This window comes from Branchiostoma belcheri, unplaced genomic scaffold (assembly GCF_001625305.1).
Source record: "Branchiostoma belcheri isolate BF01 breed outbred unplaced genomic scaffold, Haploidv18h27 scaffold29, whole genome shotgun sequence".
NCBI classification, from domain to species: Eukaryota; Metazoa; Chordata; class Leptocardii; order Amphioxiformes; family Branchiostomatidae; genus Branchiostoma; species Branchiostoma belcheri.
Window position 1 is genome coordinate 2,819,080 of NW_017803898.1, and position 18,725 is coordinate 2,837,804.

At 43.0% G+C, this 18,725-nt stretch overlaps 1 protein-coding gene across 1 annotated transcript in view; it reads left to right on the plus strand.

Moving 5' to 3' along the window:
* Positions 1 to 18,725, plus strand: part of LOC109472978 (IgGFc-binding protein-like) — a 48,695-nt gene that overhangs the window by 3,086 nt on the left and 26,884 nt on the right. Inside the window, exons 7-33 of the mRNA XM_019772842.1 lie at positions 23 to 89; positions 464 to 663; positions 1,371 to 1,506; positions 6,082 to 6,152; positions 6,496 to 6,651; positions 7,389 to 7,513; positions 7,913 to 8,071; positions 8,547 to 8,775; positions 8,948 to 9,014; positions 9,255 to 9,454; positions 10,015 to 10,150; positions 10,537 to 10,691; positions 11,123 to 11,306; positions 11,885 to 12,012; positions 12,201 to 12,366; positions 12,648 to 12,788; positions 12,941 to 13,012; positions 13,213 to 13,269; positions 13,434 to 13,504; positions 13,774 to 13,929; positions 14,308 to 14,432; positions 14,833 to 14,991; positions 15,489 to 15,717; positions 16,144 to 16,210; positions 16,601 to 16,800; positions 17,504 to 17,639; positions 18,120 to 18,296. Of these exons, the coding sequence (XP_019628401.1) occupies positions 23 to 89; positions 464 to 663; positions 1,371 to 1,506; positions 6,082 to 6,152; positions 6,496 to 6,651; positions 7,389 to 7,513; positions 7,913 to 8,071; positions 8,547 to 8,775; positions 8,948 to 9,014; positions 9,255 to 9,454; positions 10,015 to 10,150; positions 10,537 to 10,691; positions 11,123 to 11,306; positions 11,885 to 12,012; positions 12,201 to 12,366; positions 12,648 to 12,788; positions 12,941 to 13,012; positions 13,213 to 13,269; positions 13,434 to 13,504; positions 13,774 to 13,929; positions 14,308 to 14,432; positions 14,833 to 14,991; positions 15,489 to 15,717; positions 16,144 to 16,210; positions 16,601 to 16,800; positions 17,504 to 17,639; positions 18,120 to 18,296 (3,769 nt within the window). The remainder of the gene's footprint in view (positions 1 to 22; positions 90 to 463; positions 664 to 1,370; positions 1,507 to 6,081; positions 6,153 to 6,495; positions 6,652 to 7,388; positions 7,514 to 7,912; positions 8,072 to 8,546; positions 8,776 to 8,947; positions 9,015 to 9,254; positions 9,455 to 10,014; positions 10,151 to 10,536; positions 10,692 to 11,122; positions 11,307 to 11,884; positions 12,013 to 12,200; positions 12,367 to 12,647; positions 12,789 to 12,940; positions 13,013 to 13,212; positions 13,270 to 13,433; positions 13,505 to 13,773; positions 13,930 to 14,307; positions 14,433 to 14,832; positions 14,992 to 15,488; positions 15,718 to 16,143; positions 16,211 to 16,600; positions 16,801 to 17,503; positions 17,640 to 18,119; positions 18,297 to 18,725) is intronic.

The following is an 18,725-nucleotide window of genomic DNA, read 5'->3' on the forward strand; positions in this document are numbered from 1 at the left end:
TTGTGCTGTCCTTGTTGTTTAGGAATATATTCAAGCTTGTGCTGCGGCAGGAGTTCACATCGAGGGATGGAGGGAGCAGACCGGCTGTGGTAAGTACATTTTCTTCATTTTAGATGGGACAAGTTTCTCTAAGATGTCCTGATGCAAGTAATTCTGTCATCGACACATAGTTGAATCTAGCTGCAACGTCTTACTTGAGCTGCTAACAAATAAAAAGAAATACAAAATGTCCACTGCAATGACTTAGAGACCCCCCACGAGGTCCATTATAGAACTTAACCTTGATGTTCACAGAGGTAACTTGCCTACCAAAAATCAGGAACATCCACAGATTAAAGGGAGGGCAAAACAAATGCATACGCACCATTAGAAGTTGCCCTCCCCTTTATAGCCTTTCCAGTTTCTTAAGTAACTGATATCTTGGCAATTAATTTACCTCTTGTCTATTATTGTTTCCTCACAGCCCTGCAGTGCCCCCCACACAGCCACTACTCGTACTCCACGTCTGCCTGCCAGGACAGCTGCCGGACTCCGACTGCCTCCTCCACGTGCGGCCGGCCCAATGTGGAGGGCTGTGAGTGTGACCCAGGCTACATCTGGAGCGGCATGACGTGTGTAGAGCCAAAGGACTGCGGATGTCTTCACCAAATGAACTATCACGCTGTGCGTTCATAGTGTTTTTTGTCGTTATTTAATTCTGCAAAGAAACAAACAAAACAAACCGTCATGAGAATCGGCATGGTGGAAGTGGGAGGGTGTACCTGTTCCACCATGCCTTCCACGTAGATGTGTATGTGGTGAATTGTAATAAATAGATAAATAGATAAATTCAGAGTTTAGTGTTATTGCTTTAAAATTCTGTTGCTTTACTGTTCGTATAGGAATCTCGTCCTTTGTCTTCCAAAAATTTTTTTTTGTACAAAGAGATTTGCTGTCAAAATCTAAAACAGATCCAGGCTCTAAAGTTATCTCGACAGGATTGCACCTCGACGGTATGCAAATGAAGAAACGTGATTAAACCCAATCTAGACGGCGGGAGAGGGGCTACAATTGCCAGCGCCATCTTTGATGTCGGATAGCGCTAGGGCCACTCGGCAACGTCCAGGCATCTACTAGGCATATATTATGATGTTACTTACACGCTCCTACGGAACTTTGTGTTTTCCAGGTTGGAGAACAGGGCAATTTTGACTGGTTCACATTGCACAGCAGCACAGGTGTCGCTGCCATAGATGCATTCACAGTGCTGCAGTGCAATGTGAACCAGTCTGAATAAAAGACTTGGTTGTGTAAAAAGAGTGTCTTTACGTAGTGCCTTACCAACCTGATGAAACTATTCACGGATTACGGGAAGCTGTTTCTTTTTCCAGCTCGGAGAAGTGTGGGGCACATCAGACGGTCAGCAGTGCGAGTGTCTGCCGAACTTCCAAGTCAGCTGCGCCCCGATGTCCTGTCTGCCTGGGGCCGAGTGGAGTCTGCAGGACGGCGTCTACGGATGTCACCAAAGTACGTGCAAGTAATTGCAATCTGCTTGGATTCCACTTGGCGCTTGGAAAACCGTACTTAGGCCTATTGCCCATTCACGGGCATAAACATCCCCGGGCCAGGTCTCTCCATGCGGTCCTGGGCCCTCTCTACCAGCTGCTCTTATTTACTAGTATGTCATGTGCTGTACACAACGACATTAAGCACCATTCCGAGCGCAATTCTGCCGTCAGTACTGATTGTGTTTACATCTGCTTACAGTCCATTCAGAGCAACAGTAAGCATGCTTGGCACAAAACCCGGCATAACTTTTTGGAACACAATCCTGTATAACATTTAGCACCACAAGTTACACCGATTAATTACGCCAAAGGCGATTATAGTGACTGTACAGATACAGACACAGGTAAAGAAATAGATGACCAGAATCGACTACGAATCATGATCCAGTCAACACAAGACCCTACGTCATTGCGTCAGACGTCATTGCAATCTGTTCTAATTTTGTTTCGTTTTAACTTTATTTTCTAAACTTCAGTTGCAACCACGACTCTGAAACCTACAACAACCACCACCCAAACGCCAAAGCCCACCACAACACCGACACCAACCCCTGTAATCGAAGCGCTCTGTGAAATGCACGCCGACATCGTGTTCGTTGTCGATGGGTCCGCCAGTATTCCTGCATACGAGTTTGAAAAGGTAAGGGAATGTTGGGCTTGATTGTGCGTGTTCTTGTCTACATGGATATTTTCCGACATTTATTTACCTTCGTTGACGATGAAAATGAATTTTAAGTCAACATATTCATCTATATGGCCAGACAGGAGTGTAAATCCCTCCTGCTATAAAATTGCAACATGATGTAACCCAATTCTAGTTACCATGGCGACAGACGTCTGGTTCAGGTCATTGAAGTTATTGGTTTTGAGAATAAGAAGAGGAAAAAGAGCAAAAAATGAAATGTTTTCCTTCGGTAAACATAATCTAAGAAACATGTCTCGTTCATAGAAAACCATTGTTTTCTGATCGATGGTAACTTTTCTTTCTTTTTTGCAAACCATTTCAGGTGAAGACATTCTTGAACAACGTTGTTGGTCACTTCGACATCGGCCCCGGCGCGACCCAGGTGGGAGTTGTTCAGTACAGCTCCAGCCCTCAGCAGGAGTTCTCTCTGAACGCGCACAGCTCACTGGCCGGCCTGCAGCAGGCCATCAGTAACATCAACATCGTCAGCCGAGGGACAGCCACGGGTACGATAAGCAGTCATTCTTTCCTTGAACTGAACTTCTACGGCTGTGGCTTTTTCTTTGATCTAAAATCGTGCTCTTTAAGGCCTCTTTTTGGTGTAAGGAGATATTTTGCAGAGACTAAGGACGTTTTGGTTCGTCGGATTGTTGCAAACATCTTCCTCGATATCACAGTCTTGAGATTGTCGTACAAAAGTCGGACGATCGTATTGCGCAGGATGGCACATTTTGCAATAACTGGTTTACTGTGATCTGAAGCGAGGTGCTACCAATTCACTGTGTACTGAGACCATGCTTAACTGGTTCTCTGTGTACTGAAGGTATACGTTAAAAACATTTGGGATAACAGTGCATATGTCGTTCAACAATCGGAAGAGATGGGTCTTAGATCCTTTTCGGTAGCTGGATCTGTCAACGCCTGCTTGGAAATCCTACTGCAAAATCGTGCAACGACCTAGAACGGCTGTAACCGCATCATAAATTGCTATGCTAACATTATATTAGATTAATCTAAGAGCTCTTGCTTCTGTCCAGGTTCTGCCCTGACGTTTGCCCGTGACCAATCTCTGACCGCTGCTAACGGCGCCCGGCATAACGAAGTGTTAGATATCACTTTAATGTTGTCATGTGTGTCCTATTGTGTCCCCAGTGTCACATAAATATTGTCGTTGTATGTTGTCCCCAGGTTCTGCCCTGACGTTTGCCCGTGACCAGGCCCTGACTGCCGCTAACGGCGCCCGGCCGGGAGTGCCCAAAATCGTGGTGGTGGTGACGGACGGCATGTCCGGGGACGACGTCATCATCCCCTCTCAGGTAACAACGTACCGTCCCCTATATAAGAGAGTTTGCTGGATAACCACATCGGGAGGCAAGAGACATGGCAAAAGGGCCGTAGCTTTAGACCTGCGAGTTAATAGAAAATTGAAAATATATTCCAGGACATAACGAATCTTGCATTTGTCTTCAAGTACCTTAGAATAAAGCTTTTGTCCAGGCATTTTTTGATCTGGGTTTGGAAATTTAATACACAAGGAAATCTTTGTCTTAGCTTAATGTTTGAATGCAAAGCTCCTAACAATCATCGACACTGATTTAAGCTTCATTAATCGATTAATCATTTTTCATACTTACTCCAGAATTTCACACACATTCACTATTGACGTAGCAGAGCTGTCGTGTGTTTTTTAGTAGTAAACAAGTTGTTTAAAGTTAAAACATTTGGTCCAACACAAAAATTTCTCTCACCTAGAGCTTTCGACCAGTCACTCTGTAGTCGACTCAGTAGACTGACCCAGTGAAGCTTGTCACGTGGCTTCTTTGAAGTGTGACGTCAACACTGGGTCAAAGGTATCTGGTAGAGAATGTCGGCCCCCGTCGCGGTTCACTGTAGGGTGATGGGCCCTGATGTAAATGGCTTCCTTCACCCCTCTCAAGAAATAGTCTTGTTCAGTGTCTAAAATCCTTACAGTGTCAAGTGAAACAAAATGATCGGGTGACTCTATGTGAATGTGTTGAGACACCTCAGATTTGTTTTTGTTTACTTCAGAATCTCCATAACGACGGCGTGGCCACGTTCGCTATCGGTGTGACGGAGATGATTAACTATGACGAACTGTCCGCCATAGCCGGCAGTCCAGACCACGTCTCAACTGTCTTCGACTTCGACGCACTGGACGACATCAAGGAAAGGCTGTCTTCTCAACTGTGTGAAGGTGAAGATACTTCAATCAATCAATCAATCAATCAATCAATCAATCAATCAATCAATCAATCAATCAATTAATTAATCAATATCAATCAAGTGATTGGTTGATACTAGACGATAGCTTTACATTCGTTGACTTTGACACCATGGTTGATATAAAGGAGATACTGTCTTTCCAACTTTGTTTTGATCAACCAACCAACTAACCAACCAACCAACCAACCAATCAATCAATCCTCCAACGATCGATTATGATTCTGGACTATATCTTTTCTGTTTAGACTTTGACGCCTCTGAAGACATAAAAGAGATAATTTTCTGAAATTATCATTGTCAATCAAACAATCTATCAATCAATCAATCATTTTAACTATTGACTGGAAGCCAATACCACTATATTTAGCAACCCTGTTGATCATCGGACACCAATACTGAAATACTACTAGTAATTGCATTATACAATCCAGCCAAATATGGGATAACACTTTTATTCCCACCATTTCTTGTTTCAGTTGAGGCCACGACACAGAGGCCTACAACGACAACAACCCAAACACCCAAACCTACAACCACTACAACGCAGACACCCAAGCCGACCACCACAACAACCCCGGCCACAACAACACCGAATAACGCCGCAGGTGTGTCATCACATCACCTGCTCTATGATTGGTCAGATCGTACGTCATCATCGGATGACGTCATCAGATCGAATGACGCTACGTCTAAAAATTGTTCGCCAGATACTGCTTACCCATTCACTTAGGAACCTTTATGTATTCTGCCAATAATTTTAGCTATACTTTATAATATCAAATTTTTCATACAGCATCCACTACCTACTAACTGATAATGAATATGAAGACAAGTGAAGCTGGTATTTAAAAAGGACTTGAATTGATATTTAAATTAGTTCATAGAGAAAGCTCTGAGCTCCTGATGTGCTGTTTATTTGAGTAACATCCAGAACTGTGCTTATCTAATTCTATTATAGCTGTATGTGTTAGGATCAGGAATGGATCTGGAGAGTCTTTGTGTATCCAAGACCGTCCTTTGGCCTGAGGCATGGTTCTACATACGCCAGGACAGTCCTGAACCGTACCAGAGCATGATTTTGGATAAAGCATGGTTCTGTGTACAGCACTGACGCCATTTTCCCATTACAGTGATGGGCAACGACATTGTGAACATCGGGAACGAGTGTCTCGGAGATGTCTTCTGCGGAGGTAGGTATTCACAATATCTGTTATCTATTCCTATGTGGGGTTTAATCAGTTTTATACTGTTTGCTGTTTATGTAATGTCCCCATGCCAATTCAGCCCCTGGCTGCCATTTTTGGGACAGTCTTGTTGTGTTTTTAACGCAAATAAACCATTGATATATAACTCTGAACCATCCTCAATGTTACACATTGCGATTTTATCGTAGCAACGAAGAAGGGTAGAGGGTATTACTAAGTAAATTCGACTACAGAGCAACAGAACTGCCACTTGTCTTGGCATGCAAAAAGCATGGATGGTGTGCTTTTCAGTAAGTAGGAAGTGCCGTCTGTTAACTTGAACTATTAAGTTACATATAATATCTACAGTATAAGCACGATAATCAAAATTTAACCTTCTGTTTTTCACCCATATCTACAGACAGAGTAACATGCTCTGCTCGGGGAGATCCTCACTACAGAACTTTCGATGGGAAAAGGTTCAACTTCCAGGTAACAATTTAAAACATTTGCTCTTGTAGAAGTTGTAAACCTAGTATCCTTGTCATATACCTTCTACGTTTGTTTCAGGTTCTTTACGAGAGGTTCAGATAGATTCTATTTGTCTAGAATCAATGCTTTAAGTACGTCCTGATCTGTATATTTTGGTCGAATAAGGTTTCTACCTGTATCTCATCTGTGTGATTCTTGTCCGTTTGCAGGGCAACTGTAAGTACGTGCTGTTCGGAGTTGTATATTTTGAATCAGGTGCTTACCTTTATGTCACATGCATCTCACTCGTATCTCACCTTTTTGTCACCTGTATCTTACCTGTTTGTCACCTGCCGGTTACCAGGGCAACTGTAAGTACGTGCTGTCGCGAGGTCAGGACTTCACGGTTTCCGCCCGGAACGCCAACAGGAGGGGCAACATGCGGGTGTCGTTTGTGGACGCCGTGGAGTTTACCTTATATGGGCAGACCATTACCATCACTCAGGGAAAGGAGGTCTTCGTAAGTATAACAATCATTGATACATTCTCAAGGGAAAATAACCCGGGAAGACTATGGCTTATCCCACTAGGATAAAATTGTCCGAATGGAGCCAAATTAATTCGCTTTGATCTGGCTTGGATCCAGCTCTATCCGACTGAAAGCCGGCTCGGCGCCAGATCGAAACGAATCAATTCGGCTCAATCCGGACAATCTTAGCCTAGTGGGAATGAGCCTATGATTCATGGCGTAAAACACGCTGGTGACTGAATTAGTCACGATCAAATATATTAATGTTCTTTTACGTCAGAATTACATCTCAGTAATAAAAGAACAGTAACACATTTAAGAAGTCTTAAACATTGTTTGGAGTCTCAAGTCCTGAATGAGGATATCAGATGATGCCACCTCAGAAAACCTGGATAATTTCGAAGCATCTATAACAAAAATGAAACATAATTACAGCGCAGCGAGATGGAACAGAACAAATATGATTTGCTATGTATGATTGATTTATGTTACACAATTTTAGAACATCTGCACTTGAGGACATCAGATCATACCACTTCAGGAAACTTACAAGTATCATTTTAGAAGCACTCATAAGATTATGAAACAGCGCAGCTGGCTGAAACTAAACAGATATATACTTTACGATTGAAGGTGAATAAGTAATAAGTTTATAGAACATTTACACTTCTCAAAAACGTAAAGTTAACACAATAAAACCTAAGGGAAAACTTTCATTTACATCTTAGATCAACGGAGTGAAGTGGACCCTTCCCGCCTGTATCGGAGGTTTCGCGTCCATCACCCAACAGGGCAACAACATCGTCATAGACACCATCCTGTGCATCACCGTCACTTTTGACGGAAATCATCAGTACGTAAAAACTCTTATTGTTAAGCACATTAAATACATACTGGTACAGTACACGTATAATTCTCTATGATGTAGCGGCAACAACACATGGCAAAATGTGTGCCGATCACATCTTACATACTGAAAGTTTATTGCAAATACATGCCCGAGGGCTAATTGCAAATAGAAAACAACATGTATGAAAAAAAATACTGTGATATGAGAGACTAAGTATAAAGTTATACTACATTCTACAAAATACGTGGTACTAGTTTTGTTGGGTTTAACTTCTTCTTACATATGACAGTAACTGTTTGCAATTTTAACCGATCGACTTATATTCGAGAGATAAGCATGTGTGTTTATGTAATGCATAATGACGTACATAGTGTAGCTATAATCTCACACTGCATTTTACAGCGTAACAGTTGAGCTGCCGTCGCACCTTGCCGGCCTGGTGGGCGGTCTCTGTGGCAACGCTAACGGTATCCAAGGAGACGACCTGGTCCAACCTGACCTGACCCCGGCACAGAACGGCGTGGAGTTCGGCAACAGCTGGGTCGCACCGGATGACACGAGGTGGGCATTTTTTCTTTGCCATTGTTTTTTATTCTAAGAAAATAATGCATTGACTGCCAAGGCAATAGTATAGGGGCCTCTGCATGGCCTCCTACATTCGATGACAGTAACAATCTTATCATAGCCAACATACAACTTGTAGTATCAAGAAAGAGTGTCATATCTTACATTATTATGATGAGTACTTGTATTTCATGAATCAGGTACTAGTAACTAAAACTGAGGAAGCTGGAGATGAACAGAATAGACGTCAGATTTTAATATTGCCTTGCTATAGTAATAAACTGTAGTGCAGACATGCCATAATTGAAATATTCAATACCGACTAGTCTAAGACTGCAGATGACTCGAATCGATGACTGGTAAATCTCATTTCCTTTTTAACAAAGCTTTTATCTTCACCTGCATCTATAATAATCTCAACCAGTTGGAAAAAAAATATATCTAGTATTTGCATTTCTATTTTCTGGTAAAGCTGCCCCGCAGTCCTGGCCGACCAGCAGTTTGACATCGCCCAGGCTGACCAGGCGCTTGTACAGGAGCTGGAGAGTCAGCAGTTCTGCGGACATCTGCAGGACACCAACAGCCCCTTCAGCGCCTGTTTCCCTGCCGTTGAACCTACGGACTTTATTGACGACTGTGTGTATGACATGGCCGCGTCTGGGAGCACTAGTGACCACTCTTTCATGTGCGAGAACTTCGAGGTAAACTTTTTACATATTACATGTGAATATCAACTTCGGACAAGTTAGTCTTTCCTTTTTGTGGCTGAGCATGAGTTTGAAGTAGAAAACAGCCAGTTCTTCACCAGAATATGTCAAACAGATTTCTTTAGAAAGATGCTTGGTGATGTTGAGATGTTCTTGTTCTCCTCAGGGTTACGTTCAAGCTTGTGCAGCTGCTGGAATTTACCTGGAGGGATGGAGGGAGCAGACCGGCTGTGGTAGGCTTTTTTTTTCAGTGTTGCATTGTGCAACTATTGGCACAAACGTTCTGCTTTTAAATCTAGGTAGTTTGGAAAATGAGTTTTGAATTTCAACGGACAGATTATTTTCTTGATGATACGGACGTGTTCTTAAAGAACCATTGTAGCACAAACATATCGCGTTTATCTTTTTTTAGTGTATTTGTGCAGACATTTGATTTTCTGTATCTTATTTTGTTCTGATTTTTTTCCTTCCAGCCCTGCAGTGTCCCCCTAACAGCCACTACTCGTACTCCACGTCTGCCTGCCAGGACAGCTGCCGGACCCCGACTGCCTCCTCCACGTGCGGCCGGCCCAATGTGGAGGGCTGTGAGTGTGACCCAGGCTACATCTGGAGCGGCATGACGTGCGTCGAGCCCAGGGACTGCGGGTGTCTCCATGAAGAAACTTATCACGCTGTAGGTCTCAGGAAAGATGTCCATTTTCGTTTAATACAAATTTGACATTTGTCTCATTACTTTTGCTATGTCTTTAATTAGATGACGTAGAAGTCCCAATTCTTAAAACAAAAGATGTCCCATTTTGTGGAAGCGTAGACTAGATGATTTTCTTCCCTTGCAAAAGATTTCACAAGTATTGTAAGATTTGATTCTTGCCGTTGGGCAGAATTTCACGTTGAAATACCTGATGCTTTCTTTGATTTATGAGATTCATTTTTTACAATTTTCATTTGATAAAGCGACTAAAGTTCAAGTTTCCTCTTGTACCTGTTCTCCAAACCAAAAAAGGTCAATGACCTGAACCAGACTGTTGTCATGGTAACAAGTGTTGATTTACATCATGTTGCAATTTTATAGTAGGAGGGATTTAGACTCCTGTCAGACCATATGTATGAATGTGTTTGAGCAAGAATTAACAAAGCAGATCTAGAGAATATGCGAAGGTAAACATTATTCATTTGCTTTGCTAATGTTACCTTTATGTCTTCCCATCGTCTGAATGAAATGTTTTTTTTCAGCTCGGTGAACACTGGGGCACATCAGACGGTCAGCAGTGCGAGTGTCTGCCGAACTTCCAAGTCAGCTGCGCCCCGATGTCCTGTCTGCCTGGGGCAGAGTGGAGTCTGCAGGACGGCGTCTACGGCTGCCACCAGGGTAGGTCACAATTTACTTATAACCTGCCTAGTACCTTCCTGCCTATATGCACAGGCCAGGTACTGGCCCCTTGCTCCCCTCCGTCAGGTTCCTCCAGCCAGCTCTCTCAAGGGCAATAGTCTCTGCTTCCCTTAGTGTAAGCCCTGTGTCACTCTGAAATCTGAACTCGTATAACCTGAACTAACAGTATTCCCTTACTGTTGTCGCTGTTACTTAAGGGAAGGTTACTCGTTATTCCTATACCTATAGCAAACTATACCTTACTCTAACCCAACAGTTGTCACCAAGGTAGGATACACTTAAGTGAGAATCATGGCTAACAGTTTCCCCTAACCCTACTTGCTTTTTTGTACTGTTATACCTGAAACTATCCATGTTTGCTTCAGTTCCGACTTTGAAGCCTACAACCACTACCACCCAGACCCCGAAGCCGACCACAACCCCCGTCCCCGCTGCGTCCACTGCCGCTTGTCAGATGCAGGCTGACATTGTGTTCGTTGTGGACGGTTCTGCCAGCGTCCCGGCTTACGAGTTTGAAAAGGTTAGAGTTCTTTTCTAAAGATCTTGTTAAAAATGCACCATTTAGTTTTGGGGTTGACTGAAGGTAAAATGATTTCAACAAATTGATCGGTGTTTGACATAAAGTTTTTTTTTGGTCACAAACATGACTTAAATTTCAAGCCAAAAGGAGATGCAAAGACATAATTTTATCCTCCTTACTTTCCTGTCTGTCCCCACTACACGAGAAAACAGTTACTGAAGCGAGCAGATATATTTTCACTAAATTGTTTTTGTGTATCTCATTACCTAGATGTCAACTCAACTCAACTCTCTCTCTCAGCTCCGTATTCCTCTTTTGGAGGCGTAGCGCCTCTGAATACGGTCTTCCAACCGTCCTGGATGGTTTGAGATGTCAACGGCGATGTCTATTGTAATCATGTCATTTACGTATCTTTTACCTGTATTGTTCAGATCAAGACATTCCTGAACAACGTTGTTGGTCACTTCGACATCGGCCCCGGCGCGACCCAGGTGGGAGTTGTTCAGTACAGCTCCAGCCCTCAGCAGGAGTTCGCTCTGAACGCGCACAGCTCACTGGCCGGCCTGCAGCAGGCCATCAGTAACATCGTGGTCATCAGTCGGGGGACTGCCACAGGTATGGCAAATCGTTAGCCTGGATGTTAGATGGTTTCTAGGGCCTACACATGCCAGCTCTTCTGCGCCATTGCAAAAAATGCTAACCAGTTTCCAGGACCTACACAGTTCGGCTCTCCTCCACAACAGGTCCAACATGCTAGCCTGGATAACAGACTTGTTTCCAGGGCCTACACAGGCTTACTACCCTTAGATCCAGGACCAACGTGCTAGCCTAGATACCAGACTGTTTCAAGGGCCTACACAGACCAGCTTCTCTGTGGTTCAGGACCAACATGCTAGCCTAGATACCAGGCTGTTTTTTTTCATGCCCTGCACAGGCCATCTTCTCAGCTACAGGGCCAACCTACTAGCTTAGATACAGGTCATCTCCTGGGCCTACACAGGCCAGCTCCCCCAGCCCCAGGGCCAACATGCTAGCCTGGATGTCAGACTTTCCAGGGCCTGCACAAGTCAGCTTCTCAGCTTAAGCCTGGATGCCAGACTTCTTTTTGCGCACACATGCCAGCTCCTAAGCACCCGACCTAACGCATTGTCATTATTACATTAATGTTGGCGTGTGCGTCCTGTTATCCCCAGGTTCTGCCCTGACGTTTGCCCGTGACCAGGCCCTGACCGCCGCTAACGGCGCCCGCCCGGGAGTGCCCAAAATCGTGGTGGTGGTGACGGACGGCATGTCCGGGGACGACGTGGTCCTCCCCTCTCAGGTATTAACGTACCGTCCCTACCATTAGCAATGTAGGGCCTCGACGATAAACATGTGAAAATAAAGGTCTCTAGCTGTTATTTTATAGACTAAACAAATGTTTGAGTTTTCATCAGGAACCTGCAAAATGACGGCTGTCTACAATCCTCTGTTGTTTACTAGTAAACAAGTTGTTTGTATTTACTTTAGAATCTCCATAACGACGGCGTGACGACGTTCGCTATCGGCGTGACAGAGATGATTAACTATGACGAGCTGTCCGCCATAGCCGGCAGCCCAGACCACGTCTCCACAGTCTTCGACTTCGACGCACTGGACGACATTATGGAACCACTCTCCGCACAGCTTTGTGAAGGTAAACAAATTTTACAAACCAACCAACCAAATAAACAAACAAACAAACAATCAACCAAAAAATCAACCAATCGATCAAGGTTTCTTACACTGTGTGTCCACTGCCTTCCCATCTTTTCTGGTGTAGACGTAAAAGCTACCTTCATCGTTGAAAATCAAATTGCAGATTCTAAAACACCTTCACAGGTTTTCTGTTAATATCAATGCGAAGGCCTCATAATAATCAGCACAAAAATCGCATAGAGATGTAGTCACGCATGTTTGATTTTTTTTTTCTTTCAGTTGAAACGACGACTTTGAAACCAACTACAACCACGACCCAAACACCAAAGCCTACAACAACCACCACCCAAACACCAAAGCCTACAACAACTACAACCCAAACTCCCAAACCTACTACAACGCCAACTCCGACTTCTCAAGGTACACAACTAAACTAAAGATTCTCTCCAATATGATTTTGTTCGCTTCTTTAGTTTTGTTTATTTGGCATAACCTGTGAGCAAAAACAACACAGCAGTGGAAAAAAGTCCATTATGGTTAATCAACCAACTGTTATGTTGTATTTTTTTCAGCACCGACGCTTCCTACTCCAACGCCAGCCACTACAACAGCTAAGCCGGCAACTGAGGCACCGGTGGCACCTCGTATGTTTCATATTTTACCCTCTGTTATGTTGAATTGAACAAAACAAGAAGGTACTGTAACAGCATCCGCCGTTGCCTTCCGCTGATGTGTAATGTATGGAAATGAACATTTTTAAAATCAAAATTACAAGCGGTGTCAACGTACAACGTAACCGCCATCATGTCAAATTAAAACATTGTTCCTTCTCCTTGTTACACAGTAACCAACGACATTGTGAACATCGGGAATGAGTGTCTGGGAGACGTGTTCTGTGGAGGTAAGTAGTAACAGATCATCTTTTTCCAGATTGCTTAACTCAGTGTTTTTCTGCACTGTATAAAACACTTGAGATGACAATTGAAGATTTAAAAAATCTGATTCATACTATTTCACATATGTTTTATGAATTCATAGTTAACCCAGTTTTCAAACGCGTTTTAGACAGGGTCACATGTTCTGCTCGGGGAGATCCACACTACAGAACTTTTGACGGGAAGAGATTCAACTTCCAGGTATTTTTCATTAACTTGTCCCATTTTCCAATGATTCATTTTGATATCTTGTAGTAGCTTATGACAGTTTTGCATGATCAAGCATCTTTGTTTTTTTGTATTAAGTCAAGATTTCTAACAGCAAACAAAGTTACAAACAGATTTTTCTATGACTATGATCCTCGTACTTTCAGGCAATAGGCAAATGATACATGTAAGTACGTAGTGTCAATGGCCTGTATGATCCACTAGAATCAGGTTCACCAGAATTTCACCTTTCATTTTTCCAGGGCAACTGTAAGTACGTGCTGTCGCGCGGTCAGGACTTCACGGTTTCCGCGCGGAACGCCAACAGGAGGGGCAACATGCGGGTGTCGTTTGTGGACTCCGTGGAGTTTACCTTATATGGGCAGACCATCACCATCACTCAGGGCAAGGAAGTCTTTGTAAGTATGAACATTTCTTATCCTGAGAAAAATGCATTCTGCCAAATTGAGCAATGTAGTTTTTGCTTGTTCTATAAGATGACATGCAATATGTCGAATTTCTTTTTTTTACTGCCACTACCAACACTGAGGACATCAAAATGCTCATTTTAACCCGAGTATAGTGAGGAAAGTCATGTAAAGTGCCTTTCCAAAGGGCACAAGATCGGTGGCATGGCAGGTTTTAAACTTGGAACCTCTTGGTTCACTACGTAGTACGTTGTTGCATTAAGACTGAAAAGAAAATTTAAGATACAAAGTAACGGAATCATCATTTTTCGTTGTGTACCTTCAAACCCACGTGTATAAGAATATAACACGTTTATTTGCCCGCCCTAGATAAACGGAGTGAAGTGGACTCTGCCCGCCTGTATCGGAGGTTTCGCGTCCATCACCCAACAGGGCAACAACATCGTCATAGACACCATCCTGTGCATCACCGTCACGTTTGATGGCAACCACCAGTATGTGTTTCCATTGTCTTTTTTACACTGTTTGCTAAATCAATTTGGGCCAGAGGAACGGTACCATCCTGTTTTTGTACAGTTAACTCATTGTCTTTTGTCATTGTCTGTTGTCGAACAGAGAGAGAGAGAGAGAGAGTGTGTGTGTGTGTGTGTGTGTGAGAGAGAGAGAGAGAGAGAGAGAGAGAAAGAGAGAGAGAAAGAACGTTCAAAATATCACTGATGACTAAATAAGTCTTGTTTCTTGGGACGATATTATGCAAAATATTTTCACGGGTTTCCATGGTAATTTGCCTTAAGGAAAGTGATCAAACCCATCTTAACTGGCATTTCCCCCCGAAAAATAAGAAACAACAAGGGAATATCAAAATTTATAAGTTATAAACCTTCATATCTACAGCGTGACAGTGGAGCTGCCGTCCCACCTCGCCGGTCTGGTTGGCGGTCTCTGTGGCAACGCTAACGGTATCCAAGGAGACGACCTGGTCAAGCCTGACCTGACCCCGGCACAGAACGGCGTGGAGTTCGGAAACAGCTGGGTCGCCCCGGATGACACCAGGTATCTACTCTGTTTTCACTCAAAGTTTTAGCATAGATAACCATCAAAGTCCATTTGTGTTGGTAAAAGTCAGTATGGTTTTTGATCTGTGATTTCTAGCACAAGAAATTGAACGTAATTTTTACTACACTCTTTACAACTCCAGTTCTTGTGCTAAAAGTTCTTGTGCTAAAAATCAAAATCCTAACTTGCTACAAAACATTTTTGTTACCCGTGTTCTTCCTCTTTTTTTACAAACAAAACAGTTTTTACTACATGATTTATAGCGTAAACCTGTTTTCAATAAAACTGAAAAAAAGGCAAGAGATGTGGATGACCAGAATCTAGTGAGACATCAGAAATTTTTTATCTAATCGAAAGAATATGAGAAAAGTTTTATTTGGATTATAATGAGTGCATGTTCCCGAGTGTGTTGAAAGACAGAATAATCGCTTGAGAAGGGCTGTGTTAGCTTTAGCACAATCTGTAAAACCCCACGTTTCACTCTTTTTTTTCAGCTGTCCCGCGGTCCTGGCCGACCAGCAGTTTGACATCGCGCAGGCTGACCAGGCGCTTGTACAGGAGCTGGAGAGTCAGCAGTTCTGCGGACATCTGCAGGACACCAACAGCCCCTTCAGCGCCTGTTTCCCTGCAGTAGAGCCTACGGACTTTATTGACGACTGTGTTTACGACATGGCTGCATCTGGGAGCACCAGCGATCATAGTTTCATGTGCGAGAACTTTGAGGTATGTCTTATTTACAGTCGATTGCAACGCCTGTACAGTTTCAGTACGGGTAAAACCAAGGGTCCCACAGAGATCGTTGAAAATCCAATGAGCAAGTCGCAAGTGACTTATATCGTTAGCCTTCCGATTACATTGATGACTGTGTTCACGACATGGACGCGTCTGAGAGTACCATTGACCACAGTTTCATGTGAGGAAGTCACAAGTCACTTATTTCGTTAGGGCTTTATTGAAAGGGTCTGGAGATCTCATTTGAGATAATGTAGCCCTTTCTAAATAACGTTTGGCAAATCTGTCAAGCCTTGGAAGCTCAATGACCTTTCGTTTAATTTTCACACTCCACTAACAGTATTAAGGCACTGACTATTTCACTATTTAACACAGCCATTAAATGTTGACCTCCTCCATCCCTATCCTATGTCATAGGGTTACGTGCAAGCTTGTGCAGCAGCCGGTGTTCACCTGGACGGATGGAGGGAACCAACCGGCTGTGGTAAATTAGATTATGTTTTCTCATACTACATACATGTATTGCGATAAATAACATCTGTTGCTATTGTACCATTGAATAGAACATTTCACGAAGACTGTTACAGATACTCCCGTTTTCCTCAGACTGTCAGGGATTGGAACGCACTTCCTCATATCATAACAGAAATCAAGTTCAAGGAAGCTGCAAGTACTGCACCTGAGGAATCCATAACGTATTCCCCAAACAGAGGGTTGCTGCACTGTAACTCTCCCATTTTAGCAGCTAGCAAAGGAGTTGTAAGACTGCCATATATTCAATTATAAGATCCAGCACCTCAGTTATAGGGGCTTTTCCTTTGAAGAAGCTTTTTTTCTGAATGCTGATGAAACCCTTCTCCATTGATTTTTTTAGCCCTGCAGTGCCCCCCTAACAGCCACTACTCGTACTCCACGTCTGCCTGCCAGGACAGCTGCCGGACCCCGACTGCCTCCTCCACGTGCGGCCGGCCCAATGTGGAGGGCTGTGAGTGTGACCCAGGCTACATCTGGAGCGGCATGACGTGTGTAGAGCCCAAGGACTGCGGATGTCTGCACGAAGGAAACTACCACGCGGTAAGGCTACATTTCCGTTTTCAATGTGGCATTTCCTTCATTGCTTCTCCTTTCTTTTTATGTTTACCGAAGGAAAACATATTGTTTTTGCTCAGTTTCTTCCTCACCTTCTTCTCCAAAAAGTGACCTATGACCTGACCAATGACATGAATTGTTGACGTCTGTCACCATGGTGACTGGTGTTGGGTTTTATAATGTTGCAATGTCATGGTCTGCTCTGCTCCTGTAGCCATATAGTAGTTTCTGACTTAGAAGTTTTGTTTTTTTAACTAAATGTGTCCCATTTTCGGGGGAAGCATAGACTAGATAGTTTTGTCTACATGAAGGAAACTACCACACGGTAAAATAACACATCGTGTCCATTTCCATTTATTTCTATAGCTAGGAAACACCTTTTACTAATGGCATTGCTTCTGTTGCTTGCTATAAATCTAGAAATGTTATAATAGTCTATTGCTCTACAATATAGAGAGTAAAGAACGTCTCCAGGATTGTCTTTCTATCAGGCAGCACCTTTTAAAAATCATTGAGGTTCTGTGTCACACTCACAGTAACAAAATTCAGTGACAGACTGAAATGGCTGAAATTAAAAACGCTTTTATGTAAAGTAGACAAGCCAATTTCTGTTGGAAAATAACTAAAATATGCCGCTTTCTCTTGCCTAAGACTAGTACTAATACATTTACCACATAAATATCGTTAGCTCGGTGAACACTGGGGCACCTCAGACGGTCAGCAGTGCGAGTGTCTGCCGAACTTCCAAGTCAGCTGCGCCCCGATGTCCTGTCTGCCTGGGGCCGAGTGGAGTCTGCAGGACGGCGTCTACGGATGCCACCAGGGTAGGTTACACACAAAAAACCACAGCTTACAGTTTTACCTAACCCTAACACTACGGCTGTCACCAGGGTACATATACTTTCTTCCTATGTAACAGCTTTCTTTTGCCCTAACCCTTCGGCTGCCAAGATGGTAGAATACACTTTCCTCATATCCACAGCTAAAAGTTTACCCCCACCCTACAGTTGTCACCAAGGTAGGCACATTGACATGAGCTATTAGTTTCTCAACCAAAACACCATCTCTGTAAAACGAAGCCTTCTCTGCAAACTTAGCTGGCCTTTTTACTGGAGTGCATCCTACATTGACTTTGGAAACTCTTTTTTCTATGTTTGGACCGTAAAGATGTGGATATGATGTGTCTATGTTGAGTGAACTTTTTGTTGTTGTTGCTTAAAGTTTCATCTTACATATACCCAGACGTAAGTCTTTGAGTGCGTCAAAAATGGTTTGTAGTGATACCTTCTTTTTCACTTTCTCAGTTCCAACATTGAAACCTACAACAACTACCACCCAAACTCCCAAGCCCACTACAACTCCAACACCAACAGCAATGACAACCCAGACACCGAAGCCGACTACAACTCCCGCGGCTGTGGACATGCCTCAGACATTCGACATCGAGGATAACTGCATGGGTCACGTCACCTGTCCTACAAGTAAGAGCCATTGTAGTTTCTTGAATAAGAGTTGATAACCGTCCAGAATCTTTTTTGAGACGCTTCTTTACTTATATACTATTAGATATTCTATAATGCTGCTTTCCTTCACGATTTGTCAAATAAAAACATACGAAGAGCAGGTGACTAGAACTTTTTCTGAACACTCAGACAGGCACACAGAAATGAAATAAAACGAATGAAATTAAAATGACTGAAAGTGCATCATTTTTTTTGCCTTTGTCTATGGTTAAGATATGGATGTCCAATTTGTACAAACGCTAATTTGTAAATATCTAAGAAAGCAATAGTCAGTTTTTAAATTATCTGTAAAATGTACGCAATTAAGCCTGTGGCATTGATATGCTTTGAATAACTGATGATGTTGATGATAAACCATTCATTCATTCATTTATGCATTCATTATTC